Source organism: Lagopus muta, chromosome 2, assembly GCF_023343835.1.
Source record: "Lagopus muta isolate bLagMut1 chromosome 2, bLagMut1 primary, whole genome shotgun sequence".
Lineage (NCBI taxonomy): Eukaryota > Metazoa > Chordata > Aves > Galliformes > Phasianidae > Lagopus > Lagopus muta.
In genome coordinates this window covers 44,635,613-44,662,794 of record NC_064434.1, presented here as the reverse complement: position 1 = coordinate 44,662,794, position 27,182 = coordinate 44,635,613, and the positions used below count along the sequence as shown (strand labels likewise).

The 27,182-nt window shown below is 37.4% G+C and overlaps 1 protein-coding gene across 1 annotated transcript in view; it reads left to right on the top strand.

Annotated features, from left to right (window-relative positions):
* The window catches only part of REV3L (REV3 like, DNA directed polymerase zeta catalytic subunit), a 116,618-nt gene that overhangs the window by 32,607 nt on the left and 56,829 nt on the right, over window positions 1–27,182 (top strand). Inside the window, exons 2-5 of the mRNA XM_048935527.1 lie at window positions 13,746–13,935; window positions 17,448–17,522; window positions 19,535–19,695; window positions 23,546–23,642. Coding sequence (XP_048791484.1) covers window positions 13,746–13,935; window positions 17,448–17,522; window positions 19,535–19,695; window positions 23,546–23,642 — 523 coding nt within the window. The remainder of the gene's footprint in view (window positions 1–13,745; window positions 13,936–17,447; window positions 17,523–19,534; window positions 19,696–23,545; window positions 23,643–27,182) is intronic.

The window sequence follows — 27,182 nt, the reverse complement described above, 5'->3', positions numbered from 1 at the left end:
CCATGTCCATTTAGTGGTGTAGATCTTGTTTACCTGGAGTGGGGAGAAAAAGCCCACTTTGTTAGAAACTGCAGTTGAGGGTGTGGTGGTGACCTGAGGGCTTTATTCACGGTGGAAGACAGAAAGCTGAAATATACTCAGTTTGCTCCTACAGTAATGCCTCCTGTTTATTTCCATGGAAAATATAGCAGCTCTTTATTTTTTGGGGTGACAGCTGAGCATGGCTGTCTGGAATAGGCTTTTCTTTTACGTCACTGTCACCACTGCTGAAATGCACCACCCACCGCCTCGCTGTGCTCACATCCACTGTTTGGTCTCCATGAACATTCAGCAAGCATCAGTGAATGTCGGTGGAGGCCATTTTTTCTGCATGGAGGAATTTAACAGCACACCTTTGCTTTGTCTGCACTTGCATGTTAGATGCCATTCAGTCAGACTGCTCCTCTGCTGCCATGTGTCACACAGTGACAACGTATAACAGCACATTGGTGGGAATGCTCAACCTCTACAGCCATACCACCACCATCTCCCCCTCTGATGTTGTGGGCCAACATGACGAAATTGAAGGTATTGGTTTTGGAGCAGCACCAGTAAATTTATTTGAAACACAGTAGATGAATCTGTAGGAATGTAAAAAGATGTGGTTTCACTGACTTTGAGTTTCGAGGACTTATTTCCTTGTGTAAGTCTATTACCCTTGTGCAATTTTTGTTTCACAAGCAGGCTATCTAATAACTGGATGGCAAGGAAGATAGAAGTAGAGAAATAGCATTACTGTTCTGTGATTGCTTTCTAACACAATATGGTAGCGTAAAGGAGGAAGAGAAATCTTTCGTCAGAACAAAAATATGCTATAACTTCATCATTGGTTTTGAAATGCTGCTTTACTCTCTGCAGTTTATACAGTTATTTTTGCATGTTGCACAGTACCTCAAGTTAATTGTGAATATCTGTTGATGATAAGTATGGTGAAAGCTATTATACTGGAGCTGAGAAGTTCAAAATTATCTGGGGGTAAAAGAGGCAGTGAAATTGGGTGTGGATTTTTTGTTGTTGTTATAGGAAGGTTAGAATTGCTCTGGATTTACACTTCTGTGAGATGAATTAAGGTTTAGACCACCAACTTTGAGGAATACAGCTTCTGTAATTCATCTGTGGAGTTGCTCCATAGAAATGAATTTGGCTGGGGATTGATTCATAGCGAAACAGAGCCTGCTTTAAGAGTACCAGCTGAAAGTGGTTTCTCTTGTGTAACGCTGGGGGGTCTTATCTCCAGAATCCTTAAGGAAAACTTAGAATAAGGATTTGAGGAATGTGCGATCTCAGTTTATAACATCTTTTTAAAAAGGAAAAATGAATTAGAGCATTTAGTCACTCTGCCTGCTTGCTGTAATTTCTTGTTCCCACTCTTGGAAATGCTTTAACAATCTGTGCCTTTTGTATATGGCCTATCTTGGAAGACTCATGAACCAGACATATCTGTCACCGACGTCTTTGTAGATAGATTGCTTGTAAAGTGTATTACTTTCTTCTGCTTTGCTTATCATATCAATACAACAAACGTATACAGTGTTTATGTCATTATGGTATTCAATGTAAGTAACAGTAATAGGTTTAACTTATGGAAAGTTTGTGGTTAAATACGTTAATGTTGTGTTGAAAGTTTTTGTTACCTTAGGGACTGGGATATATGTGCTCTTATATGAAGTTAATATGAGTAGGTTGAAACTTCTAGTTTGAATAAAAGTTCAGAGCAGAAATTTTTGCCTGAAATGCTCTGAAATCTTCTGTTAAAATTGTAGATTACTTGACAGCAGGTGTAGTTTATTAATACTAGGACTTGCTTTACTTGATTGCCTTTTTCAAACCTTCTGAAAAAGGTTTTAGGATGCAGAGGCTTACAGCTAGAACATTAATTTATTGTCCATTAAAATAGATTCAGGTAGCGAGAAACAAACTGAAACATAAACTATGCCTTTCTTCCCTTTTTCTTAGGCTCAGCTTCACTCCAGACTCCTCAGACCACACCGCCTCATCCTATAAGCCACACACAGGGGATGACGGGAGAAGGTGGCAATCAGTTCGTTTTCACTGTGGTTTCTCTCTGCCACTGCTTCCTTCCATCTGTCACCTTCCCTCTCCTCCAGTGTGGGCCCTTCTGAGTGCTGCAGGGGAAATCTGTTCCTCCTCCTTTCTTTGATGTTGGTGTTCCCTCTTAAGCATGTTTTCCCAGAGGTACCACCAGCTTCAGTGATGAACTCAGCTGAGCTCTGCGGTGGGTCTGTTAAGGCCAGCTGGACCTGTCTGCCTCTTCTTACAGAGGCCACCCCTGCTGCCAGCACCTGGATGTATAAACTAGTGCAGTCAGTAGTCTTTAGAATATAGTTTCTTCTCCTATCAGGAAGTTGTCTCTGCTATTACTGTCACGTACTGTATAGCCCTTTCAAAAGCTTGGAGTAATTTAAAAGGTGTGTAAGGTAAGGAAGTACTCCTAGTACTCCTTAAAGTACTCCTTAAGTTGTCACCTCTCCAAAAAATGTTAAGCTTTGAACAAATAACAAATTAAGAACTTATTTCTTTAAAAGTTAAGCATGATGAGTCTGCTCCATGATGGGCCTTTCCTGGGCTGCAGAGAACTTCTCTGTGCCTGAAACACTTCCTGCCCTCCTCCTGCACTGACCTTGGTGTGTGCAGGACTGTTCCTCTCAGATTTCTTATTCCTCTCTCCCAGCTGCTTGTAGCACAGCAGTTTTTTTCTTCATTCTTCAGTCTGCTCTCGGAGGCATCACAGTTCAGCTCTAACAGCAGCAGATCCCTTTTGGAGCAGCTGGAGCTGGCTCTGATCTGATGTAGGGTGGCTGCTGGGCTCTGCTTGCAGAGGCCACTCTAGCAGTCCTCCTGCTACCAAACCTTGCCATGTAAACTCAGTACATAAAAACATTGCTTATTCTTGTGGAGCATGTTGTCTAGCTTCCTGGTGGAGAAGTTGGCTGAGTTGAGACAGTTATGTGCTAACTGGAGCTTAATGCAAATATAGGAGAAAAAAAGTCTAAGAAGTACTCACAGAGTTAGTTTCTGGATGAAGAATTGAGCAAGAGAAAACAAACAGAATATGGTGTCATTTATTTGTTAATGTAAACAAGTCTGGCTCATGAGAGTGTTTATATTCTGTACTGTACCACTTCACTGGGATTACACAAGTGTGGTGGTGTTCATGAATTTATAGTATTCAACATTTCCAAAAAGTGTATGTGGAAAGGTAATGCCAATGAAAACAATGCTAACCTCATCATGTTGAACTTTAGGGTATTTTTTTCCTAGGATTTAGAACAGCAGTGTTTGGCAATATATTCCCCGCCCTCCTTCTCCAACTATCTAGCTGACAGAAACGTCTCTTCTATTTAAACAGAAATCTTTGCGCTGGTTTAGTCTGATGCAGGGAAATTGTGATTAGAATTATGCACACTCCTTACGGAACTTGTGCGTTTCCATATGTAAAGATCAGCATCTTCAGTTAACAACCAGCAAAACTTGTTCTCCTTTGGTTATATATGAACCAATAGCCATTTGTATATGATTAGTTTTTCTCTGATCAAGAAAGACTAATAAGATAGCTAAGAGAACTTGGATAGGAGTGATAGTTTGTAATGAAAGTTAGTTAAAGGAAATGGGGAAGAAGAGGTTGTGTGACTACTCCTCCTTTTTCTATGGGCTTTTGTTGTTCATCTTTTACTGGATGTAGTAAAGCACGCAGACCATTAGTTTATTGGGAGTAAGAAAATATTTTGTATTCAGCTATGCTTTTTGTCATGGAATAACAGAATTGCAGGGGTTGGAAGAGATCTCAAGACATCATAGAGTCTAACCCCCTGCTAAAGCAGGTACCATACAATAGGTCACACAGGTAGGTGTCCAAATAGGTCTTGAATATCTGCATAGAAGGAGACTCCACAATCTCTCTGGACAGCCTGTTCCAAGTAAAGTCACCTTTACTGTATAGAAGTTCTTCTGCATGTTAGTGTGGAACTTCCTACATTCAAGTTTTAGGCCACTACTCTTAGTCCTGTCACTATGCACCTCTCCTCACCCATTTGCCTCCCCCCTTCTTTTAGATACATATAAGCATTTATTAGATAACATTCCTTTATTCTTCCCAGTTGGTCAAATATAGTCTGCCTCTCCTGCATTTGAATGGCTACTTTTCTTATTGGAATAGTAATTTGGCCTCTATTTTCTTCTTACGTGTGGTTATTTTAGCTGGTGTCATAGTGATTTTTTGACACTCATCCTGAAAACATTACTGATATTGTCCAGATGCTTACAAGTGCTATCTGTTAGTATAGGGAGCAAGAATAACATTTCACACACAGCTCCTTTTGTAGATGGGTATTTAATACCAAACCCAGACTTGTATGTCTGCTTGTTTGTACTAAGAAGAAAATATTTTTGCTGTATCCCATAATTTATCAAGCTCATAAAGAGTGGTTTCTATGTAGCTCATCCTTGATCTTTGAGGATCTTAACTGAAGTGAAGGACATTGAAGAAGGAGACTTAAGGCATTTTTAAACAATCTTCTCTCTTTTCAATTTTCCTGGTTCTAGTTTGGCTACTTGACAACAGATTTTGTGTTTTAGGTTTTTTCAGTATTCTCTAGTATGTACTCAGCTATTGCATTTGATGTTAACTGCAGGCAGTTGTTGCTCCTTGCTGATGTTGTACCTTCACAGGTGTGCCATCCTACAAATGGCTGGGTTTTTCAGTAGTATTTCTGAAATTGAAAGCAGTGTTATTTTCTAATGTCACATTCAGAAAGTATGTTAAGAGATTCAAGAAAAGAGGAACCCGTTACATATTTCCAGATTGAAATTTAAAAAAGAAGTTAAAAAATCTCAGTAGGATGAAGGCTTATTTCAGCTGGTATTTTCCATCAGAAGTAATGTCTAGTGTGTAATCTAGGGTGAGCAACTTCAGAGATTATTTGTTCTGTAGATACCTCACAGTTCAAAGTATCTAACAGAGTTTGGTTCTCTGTGACAATCTTATGACTTTCCAGACTGGTGAGGCAGGTTGTCTCTTACAATTCATGTTTCATATAATTAAGATAATTTAGATTTAATGTTTTAAAAAAAAAATACTTGCAAGCAAATTAGTTGGAAATATATCACTTGGAGATGCAACAGCTGAAGTGTATACTTATTCTCTCTGTTAAAAACAGTGTTGCAAACATGATTTTGTTTGGTGTTTCCTGTGCTATCACCATTGAACCTCTGAGCAGCAGAAGCATTCCAGGCTTCTCAAGACCTTGGGACCATCTGTTGATTAAATAATTGCAGAGGTATTTCTTATTTGGAAAATAATGGATCCAAGAAAGCTTGTGGACTTATTGTTTGAATCTAGAAAGTGACCACAAATCTGAGCACAAAGATTCCTTTATGCACATTAGTTTAGAGGGGGCTCCCCCAAAACAGATTTCCTTATCTGCTTTTAAAAAACCACTGGGGTGGTGTGATATTTATTACAGATTTTCATCTTTGCTTTTAAGTACAGAAATCTTCCTCATACTGTTTTTGGTTTTTTGTTTTTGCCTTTTTTCTCCTAGCACAGTTAGTTATCATGTATGTTTGCATTCCTTTTTTAACGTATTTGAAAATTACATTTGGATGTTCTGCTTTTATCTTTGTTTCCCCTTTAGTTCAAGTGGAAGAACAAGTTTGTTTGCTTACTTTGCTTGTTGCACTTAAGCTACTCTGTAGTTAGAAGGTGGAGGTTATATGTTTTTCATATTTTCAGGTTGTTTTGATTTTCCTGATGCAAAAGTATTAAAGAAAGCTGTACAATTTCAGAGTTTTGAGGTAATCTGCTACTCCTAGAAGAGTACACTCAGTAGTAGGACTCTAGGCCTACAAATTGCTCATGGGAGTTTGTTTTCTTTTCACAAAGACTTGCTAAGATAGATCACAGAATCACAGAATTGTAGGGGTTGGAAGGGACCTCCAGAGATCATCGAGTCCAACCCCCCTGCCAAAGCAGGTTCCCTACACCAGGTAGCACAGATGTAGTATTATCTGCAGTATAATGCTGCTTCTTCTTTGGGTACTTTGTCCTATGTCTTTTAAGCTGTTGTACGCAAGCCATCTTTTTCCCTCAGTGCTTTTTTAGTATATTTATTCTTTAAACAGATAATTCAATATGAAAGTACTGTTACCTCCATTTTGTGAAAAAGTGCATCACCTACAGTAAGTAATTTGGGCCACACATGAGATCTCCCTAGGTGGGAAGTGAACCTCTTCTCTTTGATTATTGGCTATGTATTAATTCAGTATGCACCAATCATACAGAGATTCCTAATTTTAAAGAGAAAGCACAGTCCTTCTCCTTGCTAAGGATCTCTACATCAAGGAGAGGAATAATCAAGCTGTAATGAATCACAGGCCCTCATTTTCCCAATGGATGAGCTTTATGTTTTATTTTTTTTTCTTTTTATGAATGTAGAGGTATTGGTTGGTAGAAGGGAGGTTGCTGACTGAAGAATTATAAGAGTTGTACGTCTATACCCAAACACTCCATTTGGGTTGAAACATATTTAATTAAAAACTGTTTATCTGTCCCTTTTACAAATGCTACTGAAATAAATGTTTTCATATATGTTAGAGACTGAAGGCTTTGACACAAATATGTAACCCTGTATGTGAAATATGGTCTTTGCGCTCTTTTCTTGAGTGTTCAATACGTATTTCTCCCTTTCTTAGCACTCTCTTGGAAAAAGAAAATGGCTTGATTTCGGATTCTGGGAAATGCTGAGATTTCATTGAAGAATTTACTTAAATCTACTATTAAGGGACAGTGACATTAAAAGATTGAACTCCATATTTTTAAATGGCATGGCACATTTTAAGAGGGAAGTACTTTCCCAAGTTATGCTAGGGGAAGGATTTAACTTCATCAAAGTGTTACCAGACTTATTTCTGAATTCATGTATCAGTGATGTTCTTGCTTTCTGTGAGAGTCAAAGAATGATGGCCTCATTCCAAAGGTTGTATTGCCGGTATAAAGTAAAGTCTTGTCCAATTTCAGTAGCTCAGTATTGAATATTCAGTGATCAGTGTGTTGACAAACTCACTCCACTGAGTGAGATGGTTTAAGTTTAAAGTATTATTTAACTTGTGCAGGAGATGCTCACATTGCTCCTAGCTTGCAATCAGAACAGACTAAAAGCACTCTTCTTCAGAAAACTTGTTGTTTTCTGAAGATACTTCCTGGGGAAATAATGAGATTGCCTGGAGTATGGTAACTCTTCTTTTTTTCTTTTCTCAAAATTTTTAACCTGGATAATTGAACAATTACTTGAAAATATCTGTTTATCCTTTAAAGATGCTGGTGTCATATCTTTTGTTTTCTGTTGAGTTTGCTTTACTGTTACAGTTAGAGGAAGTGTATGCGTACTTTGTGCATTCACATTGTTCTTCTACTAATACAATCTATATTTAATTAGTTTTGCTACTTTGCAAAACTTAATGTACTGCACTTAAAGTACTCTTAATAGATTTCAAACATATGAAGTCCTTTGTCTTTTGTCTTCTACATCCTTCTCTTAATCTCCAGCCAGGATTTTTCTAAAATCTTGGGATTTTGCCATGTATTTAAGTGCTGCTACGTGCTCCTTTTTGCTCCCATCTTGTTGTATTGTACAGTAGTTTGGGACAAATGTGTCGTAGTTCAATAATTAAAATAACATTTCTAGGGAGAGCTTCAGCAAAACTAATTACTTATTTTACTTACAGAAATGGATTTTGTACATTTGTTCCCTATGGCTCCGCTTACATTTTAAAATGGGATAATCTTCTGATGTTGCAGAAATATCACAGCAAAAAATGTTTGCTTGTAGACCATCATTGAACTTTACAGAAAAGTTGTGTTATCCACATTTAGTTTTAGTTTTCTGAATATGAAATGAGGTGATGTCTATTCAAAATGTTTCTAGTACGTCACACTTCAATCTGTGAGAGTTCCACAATCAGTTCCTATACTAAAAGGTGTAGCATAGGAACCAAACAGCTTTGAGTTCTGTGTATAAAATTCTGGTCAAACTGTGTTGCAGCTGTAGGTCATGTTCTGATTCATTTCTGGAAATGGCAAATGTAAGGATTTTGTGTTTTAGCATCATCCCGGCTCATGCATGAATACAGAAGCTGAAGTGTCCTTGAACTTCTTGCTCTTTCCTTGGAATCTTGAAATCTTTTCCGTGTGGTGATACAAATTTAAATCTACAAAGTAGAGCTTTGCCTATAGGCTTTTGTTTAGGTCAGTTAAATGAGACACAGGGTTTCACTGTTCCTAGGTAGAATGGATCACAGAACGTAGTGGGTGGTTTCTTTTGGATGTTTTGAAACCAGTATTGACTTATGGCCTAGTAGATTCCTGTCTACTTTAGTATTGTAGGATATAAACTGCATTGGTTTAGGTTCATCTACATGCTGTGCTCAGACATTCTTCCCATGAGAGTGAAAGTCTTTTGAAAGAAATAACTGGAAGTGATAACTGCATGAACTCACCCATTGCTGGAGTGTGAATCCTCAAAGAGTTCTGTAGGGGTGGGCAAAAATTTGTCTGAGAGAAAATTTGTCTATCCCTGCAGAGAGGGACTTGGGGATCCTGGTAGGTGAAAAGTTGGATTTGTACTGATCGTGTGTGCTTGCAGCCCAGAAAGCAAATCATGTTTCCTAGGCTGCGTAAACTGAAGTGTTGCCAGCAAGTCGAGGGAGCTGATTCTTCAGACAGGATCTCACAAGGGAGTACAGCATGTAGCCTGGGGATCTCCAGTATAAGAAAGACACTGATGAATTAGATCAGAAAATTTTACTGTAACGGGAGGAAACACTGGAAGTGGTTGACAAAGAGGTTGTAGATGCCCCATCCTTAGAAATGTTGCAAGCCAGCTAGGATGGGCTTTGGGCAACCATATCTAGTAGGTGGTGTCTCTGCTTCTGACAGAGGGAAAGGACTAGATGATCTGTAAAGATCCCTTCCAACCCAAACCTGTCTGTGAAATTCAGAGCAGATGGACTTCCATCTTCTCATGCCCAAATACTTATAAGATTTTCATGTGCTAGCTGTGGTGAATCCGTAGGTTCGTGTCATTCGAGTCAAGAACCTTGACTAAGTTTATTCCTGAGCTGGACAATACAATAAGGTCCCTTATTTTTTTCATGTTTTTCTATTGCACTGAGATTTGTCCTGTTTTTTCTCAGCTCAGAAATATTTTTAGAAGCTTAGACTGAGTCAGTTTTATTTTCAAATGGTGAAAAAGCATGTCTCTGAGGACTCTGGAATGATAATCCTCAGGCTCTCTATCTTGCTGTACTAGGAAATGACTTGTACATATGCTTGAGCAGATGGGTTGGACCAAACGACCCTCCAAAGATCCCTTCCAACCTCAGCCATTCTGTGATACTGCATAGATACCAACTTGATCTGGAACAGAAAAAAAACCATCTTGTGTGGCTGAGCTTTCTGGTGGTTAGAAGAAATCAGTTCTTGCTTGTTCTTGATATACAATCTAGTAGTTTTGCATTCCTTTATCCTACTAGTTTCGGTTCTCCTAATCATATTGAAGTTTTCTGTTTCAGGCTTACTACAGCTTTTTCTTCTAATATTTTGAATGACAGTAGAGCAAGGATTATATCTGGCGTGCATTCCTAATTGTAATGCATGTAGCAACCATCTTCAAAAATCAGCAGCATTAAAAAAATTTTTAATCCATGCCTCATGGGTTTCAAGTACACAAAGCTATATTTGTTTTTAATACTTCAGTAACATTTTTTGTCACTTGCTTTAATAAATAAGGGTTTAGCGCTATGTCTAAAAAAAACCCAAACATGTAAGGCTCACTTTGTTGTCTAAAAAAAAATATATATATATATTTTTTTCCTGGTATTGATTCATTATTATGTTGGCTATTCATCTATGTTGATGTTCGGTTGAACTTTTTTCTTCTCATAGAATGTGGCGAGTTTGCTAGTTGAGCATACTGTAGTATCTCAGGGCTTTGTCTATTGCTCCTTTCCTGCGTTACAGCAGCACTTCTCATTCATTACTTCACTGCTTCATTCAGTGCCTGAAAAAAGCTTGCGAGTAAGCCCCAGCTTTACTTCTACATATCTGTACATTTGCTCAGCAGCCCTTTTGCATCATGTACTGGTGTGCTTGGTCTGTGACTTGCAGGTAACTCAACCAGTGCAGATCCCGTTCTTTAACAGACTTTGGGCTATGGAGGGGCTATCTGGGCAGCATCCTCCTCCCGGTTGCTGGTTATCACCATCAACTGTTGCATTTGTGTACACAGTATGTCCTTTTGTTAATAGAGCCATCGTACACGTCGCTCTCAGATGCAGAGTAGTTGTGATGTACATGTGCTGTAGTATGGAATACTGTTATTTGCTGAAAAGAGGTAAGCTCTGGAAATCACTGCTAGGCTTTCAGCTTTGCACTGAGAGACTGAGGAGGGCAGTCTCATAGTCTGCATGGCTAATGTGCTGTAGAGCACCACTTCCACTGATTCTTGACATTTAAAGAAAGCAGTGGGTAGGTGTAAAAACATCAACTGGTTGCTGTAAGCAGTCACTGCTGTTCCAGCAGTACAGATTTGCTTCTATCTGTATCTCAAAAAGAAAAAAAAAAAAAAGAGAAACATGAGATTTGACATGTTTAAAGCATAAAACATTTTAACCTTATCCAATGCCAAGGCTTTAATTGATGTTAATAGGTATGTCTGTGTGGTCTGAGCTCCTCGGTAGGTAGATCTGTTTTCTTCTTGTGTCCCTACTGGTAGGAATCCCCAGAAATCTGTAGCGGCTCAGCACAAACCATGGCTGCTGCTCCTGGAGCCTGAGCCTCAGACACAACCCCGCAACATCTGGTGCAATTCAGTGCTTTTACTTAAACGGTGGAAGCAAACGACTCAGTTCTTACACTAGTAGGGTAAGACTTGCAATAGTGTGGACTGTAAATAAAAATAGTATAACCGAATGTCATGATAAATGAGTGAATACTAACGAAGATCAAAGTGAGTAACTGTACAAAGCCACGTAACTTAACAGCTGCTCGCCGGCTTGGAGCCTTCCTTCAGCAGCAGCTTGTTTGCTTTCCTGGCAGAATCAAAAAGGAGGGAGTGATTCAGTATGGATGGTTTGTAAGATTTCCCTGGATCTAAAAGGTTTGGTGCTTTGGTCACCTGAAAGCTGCAGTGTTTTCTGTGATCGGTTTGGGGTTTTTGCACATAAAGGAAGTGCAAAGGAAGGTGAGAGAAAGAAGCATAAGGGAGCTTTCTTTGTAGTGTTTTTGTTTTCAGCAGTAAAGTGATGTTTCAGATCAGCAAAAAATCTTAAATATTTGCAATTGAAATGAATGTACCTCTATTTTTAACTCACTTAACTTGGCTAATCAGATGTTAGCTCTAAAAGAATTATTAAGTAATTGTTCTACTTAAATTGTCAGGAACCTGAATTTAAATAATAACTTCATACCATCCCCCTGGTTTATTTAGTCTGGTGCTTTGTAATTTTGTTTTGTAGGGCAACAATTTTATTATAATCCAGAATAGTTTGGCAGCCATTAAAGCAAAGATATTTCGGTGTTAAAAATAACAGGAGTTCAGAGCTTCTTGTGTAAAAATTAACGTGCAGATGTAGAACTGATTTGACTTCACAAGTTGTAGGTAACAAAACCATGGACAGACCTGTATTTCTGCCAGAAGTTCTTATTCTATACCTGCACTATTAAGTACAGTTTGGGGTGAGTAGGTTTATTCATTTTTTTAAAAAGCCTTGGTAAGCATTCAGACAAACACATATGAGTAAAATTTGAATTTCTCTCTGAATGTGACACTTACATGTGTTTAAAAGATTATTAAAAAGTAAACATAGGAAGAACTGTAAAGATTTAGACCACTTCTAATTTTAGTCAGGGGGAAAAGCCTTGTTTTAGTCAATGTTAAATACAGATGTGGAGAGACACTTGCATTTGTTGGTAACTTGATGCAGAACATTAATTTGTGAACATAAGTGATCTGCTATCGCTGCACAGATCAGTGCTCTCTCCATTCACATCCTACTAAAAAATGATCTCTCTCACAAAGGGCAGAGGTTTTTCTGCCATGTAAAGCTGTTGATTCTGTCCTTCATTTTGCCATTTAAAGACTTGTAGTTCGTATTGTTTAGTTTCTTTAGCATGGGCAGAATTCATTATACATGATGACCTCAAGATTATGAATGTGTATTTTGGTGCTATTTAAACATTGCTGAAGAGACTTGATGGGTTCAACTTCTAGAAAGTTTTAAAAAACATCACCTTGGAGAACATCCCATGTGCTAGCATCCTCTAAGCATCCTCTAATGTCACTCTGGGACATTACATGAGGGACCAGTAAATATTTAGAGAAAGAAAAATGGATCTGAACCCCAGCTTAAAAACAAAAATCTGTGTTGCTTATGATATTCGAAGGTACATGTTTCAAAGGTGTAAAAATGTGCAGGTGTCCTAGCTCTGTCTGCTCTGCTTGTTCTTTAATGGACCTACAGCTGTCATTACTGGGTGGCCAGTGGAGCACTAATGTGAGGGTGAATGTAGAGGTCTGTTTTCCCAGAACTAATCTCAGTGTAAACTTTTGGAAATCTGGTTCATTAGAGTTGCAGCCACTGTGGCTGTGCAGCCTCTTCCCTAGTGTTTATCTCATGGTTGATTAAAGCGTTGCCTTTGGGCACTGCTGTACTGTCTTCATGCAGAGGGCCTACCTAGAAGAAATACAGTGTTAGAGACTTTGTCTGTACAGTTGGGTGGGAGCTACTGAATGATGTGTGCTGACACACAGTAGTTTTCTGTGAACCTTTTTCATTGACCAGTGAGAAGTCATGAAGACTTATGGGGGCTTAGAAGATAGTGAACAGGAGTTTCAGCTCAGGAGTGAATGCGGGCTGTGCTGTTTTATGGTGAGGAAAGAACAGAGAATACTCTTTACAGATGAGACAGATGAGGAGTGTAAAATATTGGTGGTATTTGGAAGAACTCAATCCCCATTGCTGTACTTACCTTGTCTGAAGCAGAAGCTTGAACTGTGGTCTTGTCTAGCAGTGTGGTTTTCATGGTGTTTTCTCTCATTCTGCTGTTGTTGCAGACTGATGAAAGCTAATACTAAGAATTATATCATTAGTAGGCTAGAGACTGGCAGAGATGTCACAGGAATCAACGTTCCATATTCCAACTTATACCTTAATAACTAGGATATTGAATGACCTGGTGGATGGACATTCTTGGACATTCTTTTTAATTTCTGAGAAGCTGTATACTCAGCCAAGTAAGGAATGGAAAGAATTTCGAAATCAGCAAATTTTCACAAGGACTGGGAAGCTGTTAAATCATCCAACAGTAAATGATTATGCAAAATTATTCTGAGAGTGATGTTGTCTTGTTATCATAAAGAAAATTGTTAGATTTTTAGATTTTTAGATGTTTAGATTACAACAGAATTTGTAGTTATATCATCTAGTTTTGTCTGTTCCTTATTGCTTCAGTCAATAAAATAAATGTGAGAACTGCTCTGAATTGGTACTTTTTGTATTAACTGGATCTGAACTTATTTAATCAATTCATCCTGTCTGCAGTGCCTGAAAATAGCCTGAAAATTTTCAAATTCTGCAACTACTTAAATGAAGATGTCATTAAAAAATAAATGTTTGCCTTCTCTTTTTAGGTCAGAAGACTTGTCTCCACTTGCATGGTGTCTTTCCTTACCTCTATGTACCATATGATGGGTTTGGTCAGCATCCAGAACACTATCTCCGCCAAGTGGCATTCAGCATTGACAGAGCACTTAATGTTGCTTTAGGCAATCCGTCTTCAACTATTCAACATGTTTTCAAAGTGTCATTAGTATCTGGAATGTAAGTATGACCTGTTAAGATTCTTTTCTTACTTGTTTTGAAGTGCTTTCTACTTAGTTCTATTTAGAAATACTTGGCACGGGCTTAGGTATGGACTCTTCCTTTCTCTTTATACTTTTTTTTTCCACCTTTTCCCCTCTGTCTGCCTTCATACAGGCCTATACAACTATTACATGCACTTTTTACTTGCTTTGATCTAACACAGTCAACAGTTATACTTGACTCAAACATTTTGTAACTAAATTTGATCCTACTGCCTGTCGTTTTCCAACTGTTCTTTTGAGTATTTTTCTGCCTCTGCTACTATCACAGTATGTTCCTGACATCGTTTTCTACCTGTCTGGGGTATTCTAAGCTCCCTGTGACCAGAAGTGTCTTGCAGGAGTCTACCTCTAGGTCTTTTTTTTTTTTTTTTTAATTTTATTTCACTAGTCTAAGGTGGCACCTCTAGAAGATCCATCCTGGGTCTCTCAAGTCATGTTTTATGTTGACCCTTATGGCAGCACAGGGCGTGAACCAGAGGGTCTTAAACATTACTCACTTATCTGTCAAGCTGAATATTCTGCTTTTATTTGATGTAGCTTTCTATGTAATACTGATCTTAACATTTTAAGGATTCTCTTGATTGATTTTTATTTGACTTCCATAACCAAGGATTTTAAAGTGAATTTTTAAAGTGAATCATGGTGAATAATAGGAAGCTGTCCTGAAGGAACACAGTTTGTATATGCATTGAATTTTTCACCTGCAAAACTATGTAAATGCTAATTTTCAGTACTATGCAGCACTACCTTTTACCTTTTTTTTTTTTTTTTTTTTTTTAATGGTCTTTTGAAATATATCCTTTCTAAATGTTAGGTTTGGGAAGATAATCTTTCTGTTTCCAGCCAATTGTAGTGTTGTTTTCTCAGTATTGCTAGCAAAGTGACGACAGTATCTTTCTTTTACTTTTAATCAGGACTTTGTTTTTGCAATAGCAGGAATGCTAACCCACCATATTTTTTCTTTATTTTTCCTTTTTTTCTGAAAGCTGTATGAATATTGGCATAGCTGTTCATCTTGACAGTGTAGCCTGAGTGGATTAACCTGCCAAAGGCAGTCTTTTCTCCTTGAATCAGTGAGAAGACAGCAGACAGAGTAGAAGCCTGCCCTTTTTTCACCTCTTATGCCTTAGAGTTTCAAAACAGTCTTTACTGAAAATCACATGCTCTTTACTTCAGAGAAGTAAAGACTGATGTATTTTGTTTGCCTGCATAAGAGGCTAATGGGATGCCCCTAAAAGGAATTGTAATATACCTTAATCTTTTACCTGGGTAGATAGACATTCTTGTGTAGTAACAGAAATGTTTGTATTCTTCTGTTCTAACTGAAGTCAGATTTTGGTTGTAGATGTTGAAGTATCTCTGTGTTGAGAAGCCTGTATTTTTCTTTAAATCTTGGAGGTATCTTACCCATTTTTCTCTGTATTAGTAGGAAAGCTGTTCTGTAAACCCTTACAGGTATAATAGGATGTTTGTTGTGTTAGCTTCCAAGCATAGCAAAGGTCCTTGAGTAAGCAGGTGAAATACATTTTCCTTCTGTTTTGCAAAGTTAAAGTAGATTTTCACATCTTACTTTGTAAGTTGTAACTCCTACTTTTCTGGCTTCGATGTCAATGTGAGTATGGGTCATTTACCTTGCAAGTGCTAACTTCAAAAAAATTGTTCTCAATTCACTGACCTACAAGCATATTGAGCCATTATAACTCACTGTACGTATATAAACTGTCATTAAGTTTATTACTATTTATGTAAGAGAGATTGCTTCATCATACAAGATCTCATTTCCTCTTTTTCAGCATAACAGTTTCAGTTTTGTTGCTTCAACTTACCTCAGTTTTAATACCATAAACATTTTTTAAACAGCTTACTCTAAATGTGTGTATTTCATAGAATTATAGAATCACCAAGGTTGGAAAAGACCTCCGAGATCATCTAGCCCAACAGTCCAACTACCACCAATATTACTAAACCATGCTCCTTACTGCCAGATCTAAGTGTTTCTTGTCACATATATATGAATGCATATGATCATATAAAGATCATCTGTATTGTTGAGTTTGCATTTAATTTCGGGCTGAAAACCTTCTTATTACTTTTTGATTTACTACAAGTAAATCAAAGCTCTGCTTTTTAATAATATTTTACAGAAATAACAATTGAATATATGCATACCAGGACTTCTGTTGAGTTCAGTTGTTATTGCTGCAAACTGTAGACTTCTTGCATTCACCCAATGCATTGAATTATGGCCTGTTTCCTGAACATGCTGTATTACAAGCATGTTAGATTAGATTAGCGTTCTTGATGCTGAAAAGTCAGCAATTCAGTCAAGTAATACCAGAATTAATATTGCCTGTGCAGCCTCAGCTTAGCCTTGACATATTCATTATGACATGTATTCTTTAATTGCATTCTCAAATCCTATTTTCTTCAGGATTCATGCCTCATTTAGTGCACGAGATGACTAGTAATCACTGAAAAAGGGCAGCTATTCATTCTTTTAAGCTGCTCTCATTGTTCAGTTATTTATATTACACAGCTGATATTTACTCATTTACACCTGATCTGTGAAATTAATGTCCTCAGTGACTTTGTTACAGCACTTATCAGAAGAGCTGAACACTGTTTTTGAAACAGTCCAGTGCTAATAAGTTTAATGGAAGTACTATTATGATGGTGTGGCATCAATATGTTTACATATGAGGAAGGCAAGAAACAGTGCTAAGCCAGAAGTTCTTAAGTGAACCTTTTAGGTAATTTGACATGCATAGAGCCTATTGTTTTTATCTTTAACACTGTGCAGTAATGTGGTGCTCCCCTCATCTTCAGCTATAGTTTTGAGTACTTGGCAGTTCACCAAATAATGTGGAAAATACTTGAAATTAGTCATTCAGAAAATGGGTGGCAGCATTAAACAATGTCAACTTGTGATCTTATCATCTCTAGCAAACTTCTGACCAATGACAGGAGCTTTCTATTGAGCCCACTTATCTAAACTAGACTGGAATTTCTAATGTAAAATGTGCAATATAACCCTATCTTACCCCAGACATCTGCATTCTTTTTTTCCGTTTTTGCTTTGCCTTCCTTCCCAAATTCAAATGTATACATGTACACATCTGACCCCACTGAACGTCTTTTATGGAACGTGTACTGTGTTTCTGTTCAGAAATATAATGTGTTTTTAATGGTGTATAATAATAATGGTTAAGATTCTGTAGAATCTGTGTGTGAAGAATTGTCATGTGCACCAGAAGCACTTCAGGTTCTGAAACTGAATGAAAACATGTTATTAAGAAATACATTGGGAGCATAATGATTTTCTGGCGCGATGCTTGGAATTTTCATTTTCCTGGATGTGTATGCCGTTCATCTGTTTTCTTGTCTTCTGGATTTCATATGGTAAATTGCAGTTGAGTCAAGGCCACCATTTAATTGGCTGACCTCTTGCTTTTACTTCTTTCTCTCCAGGCCTTTTTATGGTTACCATGAGAAGGAGAGACAGTTTATGAAGATCTATCTTTACAATCCTGCAATGGTAAAAAGGTAAGGATACAGTGATATGAAGTTTTGGCTGATTTCCGTGTATCTAGAGTGGAAAAAGTAATTTTTGGAGCAAGATTGCGTACATTTTAACAGTAGAAGTAATAAAAGTATTGTCCAAGCATTTCAAAACAGTAGGAAAATTACTAATTTTAAGCATACCGGTAACAATATTTTTAAAGGAGTAGCATGTTTGCAAAATGGACCAAATTATAAGTGCCTTCAGTTATCTTGTATTATCTACAATTTTTATGTGCTTGAACACATTTGCATCATTTTACTTTTCATATAGAACTTAACAATGCAGTTCTATTTTACATGTAGTACTCTTTCATGCTTTCTCTCACGTGCCCTGACCTGGACTACTGTATCCAGCTTCTGGGGCCCCCAGCACAAGAAGGATACAGAGTTGTTAGAGCAGATCCAGACAAGGGCTGTGAAGATGATCAGCAGGCCAGGGCACCTCCCCTATGAAGACAGGCTGATAAAGTCATGGCTTTTAAGGCTGGAGAAGAGAAGGCTTTGGAGAGAACCTTATAGTGGCCTTCCAGTACCTAGGGGGGCCTACAGCAAAGCTGGGGAGGGGCTTTTTATAAGGGCAGGCAGCGACAGGATGAGTGGAAATGTCTTTAAACTAGAAGAGGGTAGATGTAGACTAGATATTAGGAAGAAAAATTTTACTGTGAGTGTGGTGAGACACTGGAACAGGTTGCCCAGTGAGGATGTGGATGCCTCCCTGGAAGCATTCGAGGCCAGGCTGGATGGGGGTGTGAGCAACCTGGTCTAGAGGGAGGTGTCCCTGCCTGTAGCAGGGAGTTGGAACTAGGTGATCTTAAAGTTCATTTTCAACCCAAACCCATATTTGATGATATGATTCTGTGATATTAAAAGTTAATTTTGTTAGTTTTTACATTTTAGGTTCCTGTGCCCATTGCAGGAATATAGCTTCAAAACTGAATAGCTGTTTTTGTTAAACAGTTTCTGTAGTGCTCTATTAAATGAAAGCACGGTTCTCTAAGACTTCCTCAGTTTACTGCAAGCCCTGTGATAGTGATAAGTGAAGAGGAATTATTTCTCCAGCATAAACTGAAATCCTTATTTGCTTATCGTTACCCCTCATAACTTTTTTAATGATGGCCTGTACAGTTCTGCATTATGGTAAACTTCCATCTTAATGTAGTCTGTATACGTATGACTTGGTGACAATTGGGTGACAGTTTGGATTTTTGAAGATTCTCATGTTTGAATTACTTCTACCAAAAAAAAAGATTGACACATATGGTTTATTCCTTTAATTTTTCTAGATAAAACTTTATTGTTATAATCTTATTTCTTGCATTCAGAAATACTTAGTGTTTTTCTATGATTTAGAAATATCATACTGTTTTGAGATAAATTTATTGCACTGATTTATAATTACACAAATGCCTGCAGTTGCTTTTTAATTTCCTGTATTTAAAACGGCAGACTTACTGTGCTTCACAGAGCTATTAAAAGTGCTGCTTCTGTGAGTATGGTATGAAACCTTAAAACAATGCAGGACGTCTTGATAAATATGCCAGGGAGGGGAGAACTGGAGAGAGATTCGAAGGTATTACTGGTTTATAGGCATACAGATGCCATAGTTGTTCTGTAGAAGGATTTCCATGGACTATTTTGACTTAGGACGCGTTGCAAAGGTAGTACATGGTATGATTTTTCTTTGAAAGGTTGTGGGGATTTTTTTGCTGTGTTGTGTTGTTTTGTTTTGTTTTTTCTGTTCTGGTCTTTGTGTTTGTTTAAGCTGAGATTTACAGAACTAACATTCTGTGTTATTAGGAGGCAACATTTTGGGGAATCCATTATTGTGAACATGAAGTTATTAAGTTAAAAATACAACTAACACAAATACACACTTCGTATTTAATATTTTCCTTTATATTTTAATATACTTTATATTTTGATAAAATCAAACAACAACATTGTTGTACAGGAAACAATTACAGTATTATGTTCTAATTCATTTTTAATTTTAGAGTATGTGAGCTTCTGCAAGGTGGAGCCATAATGAACAAATCCTACCAGCCTCATGAAGCCCATATTCCCTACCTCCTTCAGCTCTTCATAGATTACAACTTATATGGAATGAATTTAATAAACCTGGCTGCTGTCAAATTCAGAAAGGCGAGGAGAAAAAGTAAGGAGTTGTTGTTTTTTTTTTACAACTAAATAATTGTTTTAAGGACTAAAAATTACCATTTTTTAACACTTTGGTTGAATGGATATCACATCTTAGTTTGTCTTCTGTGTCAAAACTAAGTCTCTATATAGCTTTTCATCAATGTTTTTTGTTTTGCACGTGGCTGCGTATTGGTGTTGGGGAAAAGCCTGTCCTGTGAAAATGAGATAACGTATTAAAAAAACTTATTTTGTCAGCATTGTGCTTTTGACCATTTTTCACAAGATATTCACACTGCTTTTCAAGTTAGGCAGTAGAAAATAAATTATTCTTTGATGATATGATACTTACTTGAATTTACACGAGAGATAGCAGTCGTGTTGTTTTACTTGTATTGATATTTGTATTTTATCCCTACACCAATTTAATTCATTTGTGCTCTAGTAATGCATTTACAATCTAGGTAGAATTTTGTAATGCTCCACTGTTTTTAATTAGAATGCTTCTGTTTGTACTAAGGTCATTTACGCAGTGCTGAAATGTGAAATATTAAATGGCTGTGCAAAGGAGATATTTTTAATTTTCATTTTAAAAAACAATTTGACTTTCTGAATGTATGCACTTAAGTGAAACTGAAGATCGGTAAGAACATACATAAAGTTACCTAAATGCTGCAGTATAAAGGGGAGATGAAGAACACTATGAAGAACATAATGTCTTTGACGTTTAAATTTAGAAAAATAAGTATTTTTTGTTAAGTTATAATTGTTCCTATAGTAAGCAGGCTTTCATAAGAATGGTAAAATATCTTTCTGTAAAATCAGAAAGTGAATCATGCTGCCTTCAGTTTTTTCCCCATATTTTCTATTTGTGTGTATCTAGACAGCTATAAATAAGTGCATGGATTTCATAGCGCCTAAAGAAAACTCTGTTTCTATACATAACAGTAGGCTACACTTTTTAGTCGTGTCGTAACTGTAGAAAACTATTAAAAAAAACAAAACCTAATCCAGAGACAAACGTCTTTGGGACTGTCAGTCCTGAAGAGGTTTAGTCAGGTACCTTCCACACATCCATAGTGGTCTTCTGGAGACACGCAATCTAGTGGTATTGAATAGTAAGTCCTGTTGTTTTCCTGTAGTTCTTCCTTTCCCTTTGACATGAGAGATGGCAGAGACATCAGCTATTTGTATTCTCCTTGGTCATTTACTTAGACGTGAGAGACCTGTGTTTCGGTGGGGTGAAGAGAATGGGGTGGAGCAGGGGCTGAGATCATTGGAGCACCTCTCCTATGAGGAAAGGTAGAGGGAACTGGGCTTGTTTAGCTTGGAGAAGAGAGGGCTCCAGGGAGACCTCATTGTGGCCATCCAGTACTTTGAAAGGAGCATATAAACAGGAGGGGGAACGGCTGTTTACGAAGGTGGATAGTGATAGGATAAAGGGGGGGAATGGTTTTAAACTGAGACAAGAGATTTAGGTTAGATTTTAGGAGGAAGTTTTTCATACAGAGGGTGGTGACGCACTGGAACAGGTTGCCCAAGGAGGCTGTGGATGCCCCATCCCTGGAGGCATTCAAGGCCAGGCTGGATGTGGCTCTGGGCAGCCTGGTCTGGTGGTTGGCAACCCTGCACATAGCAGGAGGTTGAAACTACATGATCATTGTGGTCCTTGTCAACCCAGCCCATTCTATGTATGTTTCTATGACTTTAAAAGTTCTTGCAGTGTAGAAAACGAAGAGGATAAAAGTGAGAACCTGACAGACTGCTTTGTCCTCTCTTGACCAGTTAGTAGAAGCAGTACTCCTGGCAAGATTAATACCATTTTGAGTGGCTCCACATCACCCGTGCTTCAGTCTGTTGCAGGTCCCAAGCACCTTGAAGGCAAAGGGGTACAACATATAGAGGCAGTGCTGTTGAGTAGCTAGCCCTTGCACAACAGACCTAGGAAGATCTAAGCCGAGACCTGTCAGTGAAGAAGTCACAGCCTCTGCTTATGGCTGGCACATTTACTGCATTTATTTCAGTCAGCTGTAGTTTGTACCATATGTTTCTTTTTCATAGATTTCAGTATAAGCTTTTGCCAAAATAAGTACAGTGTGCTTAACTTCCCTTGTAGAAGATGTAAAAATCGTGTTGGTAAGGAGTGTAAAATTCAATAATAAATCTGTTGCTAGATAAAAGTAGTCAGCATAAGAACACCCATTTCCGTAGATGTGTTTGTCATGGAGGTGGGCAGACAATTTCAATGTCTGAGAAAGATCAGCAGGTAAATTTGTAATAACGAGAGTACCCTGCTCTCAACAGCTTGCATCCAGAAGACACAGAAGTTCCTCTTCAGTTCAAATCCTTCTCTTAATGGATAGTAAGGAATAGGGATGCATTTGTGCGCCATGTCCAAATAAAACTATTAAAAAACTGTTACAAAACTTTTATTGCTTTTCAGAAGTTGAATGTTCTTCTACAATATGACTCTAAAAGACCTTAATGTGTCAGTGTTAGAGTCTTTACAAATCTTCTTGTCATGCAGAGGAGATACTGTATCATTAAATTTCCATACATGTGAGTAACATTACTGAAGGAAGAAACGAACCGATAGGGGAATTTGAGCTTCACTTTTTGGATGTATTCAAATACTTCCAATGTGATAAAACTGCTCTGGTTTTTGAAGTGCTTATGATTTTCAAAAATCAGTATGTTGTTGGCAAAATTTCCCTGTTCACTTACAGACTTTCCTAGCTGCTGTGATGTGTTGTCCTTATGACACACAGCTATTCAGTCCAATAGAGCTTAGAAATAAAAAATAGAGCTTAGAAATAAAAAAAGGCATTTTTGGCATCATGTTTCCCAGTTAGCTGTGTAGTAACACTGTAATTCTTGGCTTTTCTGCTAAATGAGCTATTCCTATCCATGTTATGCCAGGTATTGGAAAATTAGCTGAGAATGTGTGCAACACTTGCTTTTAAAATTATAGAATAAAATTATATGTTGTACTAAATAATTACTGAAAGCTTCAGACAGTTAAGTTGATGCTATCTTCAACAAATGTAAAATTTTGAGGTGTTAATACAGGAAAAAAAAAAACAAAAAAAACCTGTCAGTTTATAATACAAACCAATATAGCTGAGAAAATTCAAAGTTCCAAAGAGGTCTGCTCTTTGACACTGGAGTGGGAGAGAGTAATTTTAAAGTTTTCTCCTCTAATTCCATCTCCTCCATCTCCATTCATAAGCTTTTTTTTTTTTCCCCTTTCTTATGCTACATCCTGTGTATATTGTTGTTCCTCCTTCTGAAGAGTGAACATCCACAAGACCACAAAGGAGGGGATTTCTCCAGTGCACTTCCTTGTACTGACACCTCCAAGCAAACTTAAAAAATGTTTTCTGAATTTGTAGATCAGACAACATGTTCCTTCCTTGTACATTTCTATTTAACTGCTACTGCATCTGGCCACGCATTTATTGTGTATATTCCAGATGCATTAATGGATAAGAAAGATAAAATGTGTTCATTGTTTCATTTGTGTTTCACTGTTTACTTCGGCTTCTATTTTCTACTGGGATCTCACCTGAGGACCCAGACACTTGGGAATCCTGAATTTTACCTGAAGCTAAGTAAGCTCAAAGAAAAAAGATAGAATTTAGGTTAAGATACAAGTGAACCACCACAGCAAATTTAATTCTAATAATGTCAGTGTTGAAAACATTTTTCATCTTATGCGTGTCAATAAAGTCAAGTCATTTATGTGACTTTTTGAAGCCAATATCATGCAGATGTTATTTATTCTTCAGAAGCATTTTGATAATATTAAATAATAGCTGCAATTTCTGAAGCATAAATGACCTAATTTCTCCTATTGTTTTTCTTTCCAGGTGATACATCAGGTGGAAGTAAGCATCACAGAATCAATTCTGCAGCAAATTCAAACAGTGCTTCTTTCATCGAATGGGAAGAAGATGAAATACCAAGGTTGGCATGTCTATTATTTTTTTTTTTAGTGTATGCTTTATTTGCTCATTAGTAGCAACTTGTATGTACTACAGGGTTCCAGTCCAGGCCCACATTTGAAGGTGACCCAGAGAATAATTATTTTGTTTCTTTGTGTTTTGATCATCTGAGACTATGTATCTCTTTTAAGTGCTGATAGAAACCCAACTGGGCTGTAATAATAGCAATGTTTAAAATCTGTTTTTCTATTTCCTAGAAAATATGTTTCTAGCTAATGACTTCTAATGAAAAGCTAAACAATATAATAGGAGGGCTGCTCCATAAGTAATGCCTCCTATTTTGTTAGTTGTCCCACAGTGTCAGAGGCAGATGTTGGTGATATGATAGCAGAGATTGAACATTCCCACCAATGTTCCATTACATGTTGCTACTGTGTAACAGATGGCAGCAGAGGGGCAGTCTGACACAATGGTGTCTGAGTGGAACTGGGTATGTAGCGAAGGTGTGGAACTGAATTCCTCCGTACAGAAGTGGTGGCATCCACTGGAATTTATTGATGATTCCTGAATGTTTCTGGAAACAAAACTGTGGATGTGAGCACGTGAGGTGGTGGGTGGTGTGTTTCAGTTGTGGCAACAGAGACAGTGGGTCAGCTGTGCTAGTCTGGATTTTCACAAGCATGACATGCAGGCTCGTGTCGCTTGTGAAAATACATAGCTAATGGTGTTGACTATGTTGAAAAAGTGTTCTGTAGCTGAGAATTTGCCCTATCAAATATATTTGTTGTTCTCTTTGTGTCTGTTGTACTTTTCATGGAAATAAATAGGAGGCATTACTTTCAGAGCAGTCCACATATTTATAGAGAATATTTACACAGTTTGCAGGTTCTATTTTTGTAATCAGCCTTAACTAAGATGTATAGTGTGTTACCAACATATTCCAGCCTGTCCATGTCAAACAGGAGCCATGTAAGAATCTTAGCTTAAAATTTTCGTGTCTGTCTTGTGTGCTCTTCTTATTTTCTAGCCTACAGTTTGCAACTTGGAATGACTTTAATAAGAAAAAGTATGTGTTTGGATTCATTAATACAAGATTTTTCCTCTTCCTTTTTATCTGAGTGGTAATCTACCAGTTGGAATTCCTTATAAGATCACATAGGGTCTTTTAGCCCATTTTTGAATTCCATCCTATTCCTGTTATTCTAGTTCTCAATTATACAGCTTGTTTTATGATACTGTGATCTGAGTGCAGTATGTCTAACAGCCTGCCTTTTCAATGCATTTTATTAGTATGCTCCTGCATTTCCTGTCAACAGTATTAAAGAGATATGAAACAAATTCAGTCCTCAAAACTTGTCTATATTCAGTGCTAAGAATTTCCTATCAACCCCGGTATCTTCTTTTCTATAAGCAGTAGGAATTTTACCTTTAGCCAGCTTCTTACTCACTTTAATAATTTAGGAACTAATTTACATCTCCAATTTAAATTGCTTCCTATTTGATATTGTGTCAAATGTTCCTTTGTCTAGAAAATGAATTATTTTATTAAAGGTTTTCTATCATGACTGTGTTCCAAGTGCCACTGCAAAGTAGCAAATCTAAACTCTTTTCCATTCATGATTTCACTTTTTGCTGTATCTGTATGAAATTCTCTGCTCCTTATAATTTCTTCTGGATTTAGTATAGGAGACATCAATTTAAAACAGTATTCCTGTAATCATAATCATATTATAGTTTGTCCCTCTTTCAGATTACCTTCCTACTTCATTTCCTTTAAAATTCTGAAAACTTCCACTTATGTTAGTTGAATTAGCCTGTGAGTTTCATGATGAACCTTGCTGACGGAAGTCTCACTCAGTCAGTAGTATAGGAGATGTCTATCCAAGGTTTCTTAAGGTAAACTGTCTCAGATGTTTTCCCATATGGTTTTATTCTTGCAGTCTGCAGCATTACTAGATACATGTAAAGCTGGCCTTCTGCCTTTTTTCCTCCTTTTCTTTAACGAAGTGCATTCTTAATTCTAAACATGAGTTTTCTGTGTATAGCTATATATTCTTCGTTGTGTGATCCCAGCACAGTCTCTTCATTTTATTATTCAGTCTCCTTGAAGAGCTCACGTTTAAATACTTAAATGCTTTGTGAATCTTTCACCATTTGACTGCTGTTTCCGACAGTGCTTGCAGTGTCTCTTACATGTCATTACTGAACTCTGAAGTCTTTGTTCTTCATTTATATCAGATATGGGTGTCTTGTAAATATTCTACTACTTGTTACCTGTTTGTTATTGTTAGCTGGTCTATCAAGAAAAAGCAGAAGGGGAAAACAGTCAAATGTTGTTTGTTTGAAACCACATAGAGGATTGTCTTGTATAAATAATGAAGGTATCTGTTTAGTTGGTTTTGTATACATTCAGAATCTGCTCAGAGATAGATTCCAACACGTATTTGCCATGTCCTTGCTGCATGTGATACCAAATTCCCTGTTTTGACCAAGCTGGCATTTCTTGACTTTTCTGGTACAGCAAATGGTTGAAATCTGATGCTAGATGTCTGGTAATAGGCAAAATATTATTTGAAAGTTTTATATATGCCAGTAACAGCATGTTATGTAGAAAAACACCAGTGATGAATCCTTATTTCAAAAACACATTTGAGAACTGTGCCAAAGTTTCTTGGTGGCTGAATTCACTCCTTAGTACTGGATAGCACCTTACTACTCTACTACTTTTCCAGAACAGCATATTCCATCCATCTCCTGTCTTGCTGCTGGTTAATCTGTTGCTGATACTGTTAGTTTACTGTACTAAGCCAGGAGTGGTTTTTTTTTAGATCCAATTCTGGAGTGGTTGTGTTATGAAGTGGGCAAATGTCCAAGGGCAGTAGTGGCTGGGAATCTCTGATGTTGTGAGGATTTTAGGTATGATGCATGCCTGTGTTAGCACACATGGAACATGGAAAGCCCACTTAAAAATAGACATCAGTCACCTAAACCTGATAGTGCTATCCAGCATCTTTAACAAGAGCTCTTCATATGAGTCACATTTATGTTATTCCTCGGGTAGCTGTTAATAAAAGATGAAGCACTTCCATGGGTTCCAATGGGAATTTTCTGGTAAACATCAGACTAGGAGTAATCTCATGGTCTGGTCTCCCACTTGGGCATGGTGTGTTGAAAGTAGGATAATTGGTAGGATGTTTTTTGAGAAGTGTTTTCTTCCATAAATCCTAGATCTGCTACCGAGCTCTGTTTTATGTGGAAACGGCAAATTACACAGTCCAGCAGTTATGTAATGTCAAAGATTTCTGCTACATTTCTGGCTGTCATGATTGCTTTTCTCACTTGTCAGAATGTACATGTTTTTATGTAGCCATTTGGTCTTTAATTAAATATGTATATTATTCAATTCATTGGAATGTACTGCAGACAAAGAAAGTTCTTCCATGAACAGAATATGGAATATCAAAATAATTGTGTGAAGGGGTAGAGTCCTTGTCAGTGGAGTGGAATGACACCTTTTAGCTACTCTATGGTATTCATTTTATATCTACCATCCTCAGTTTAA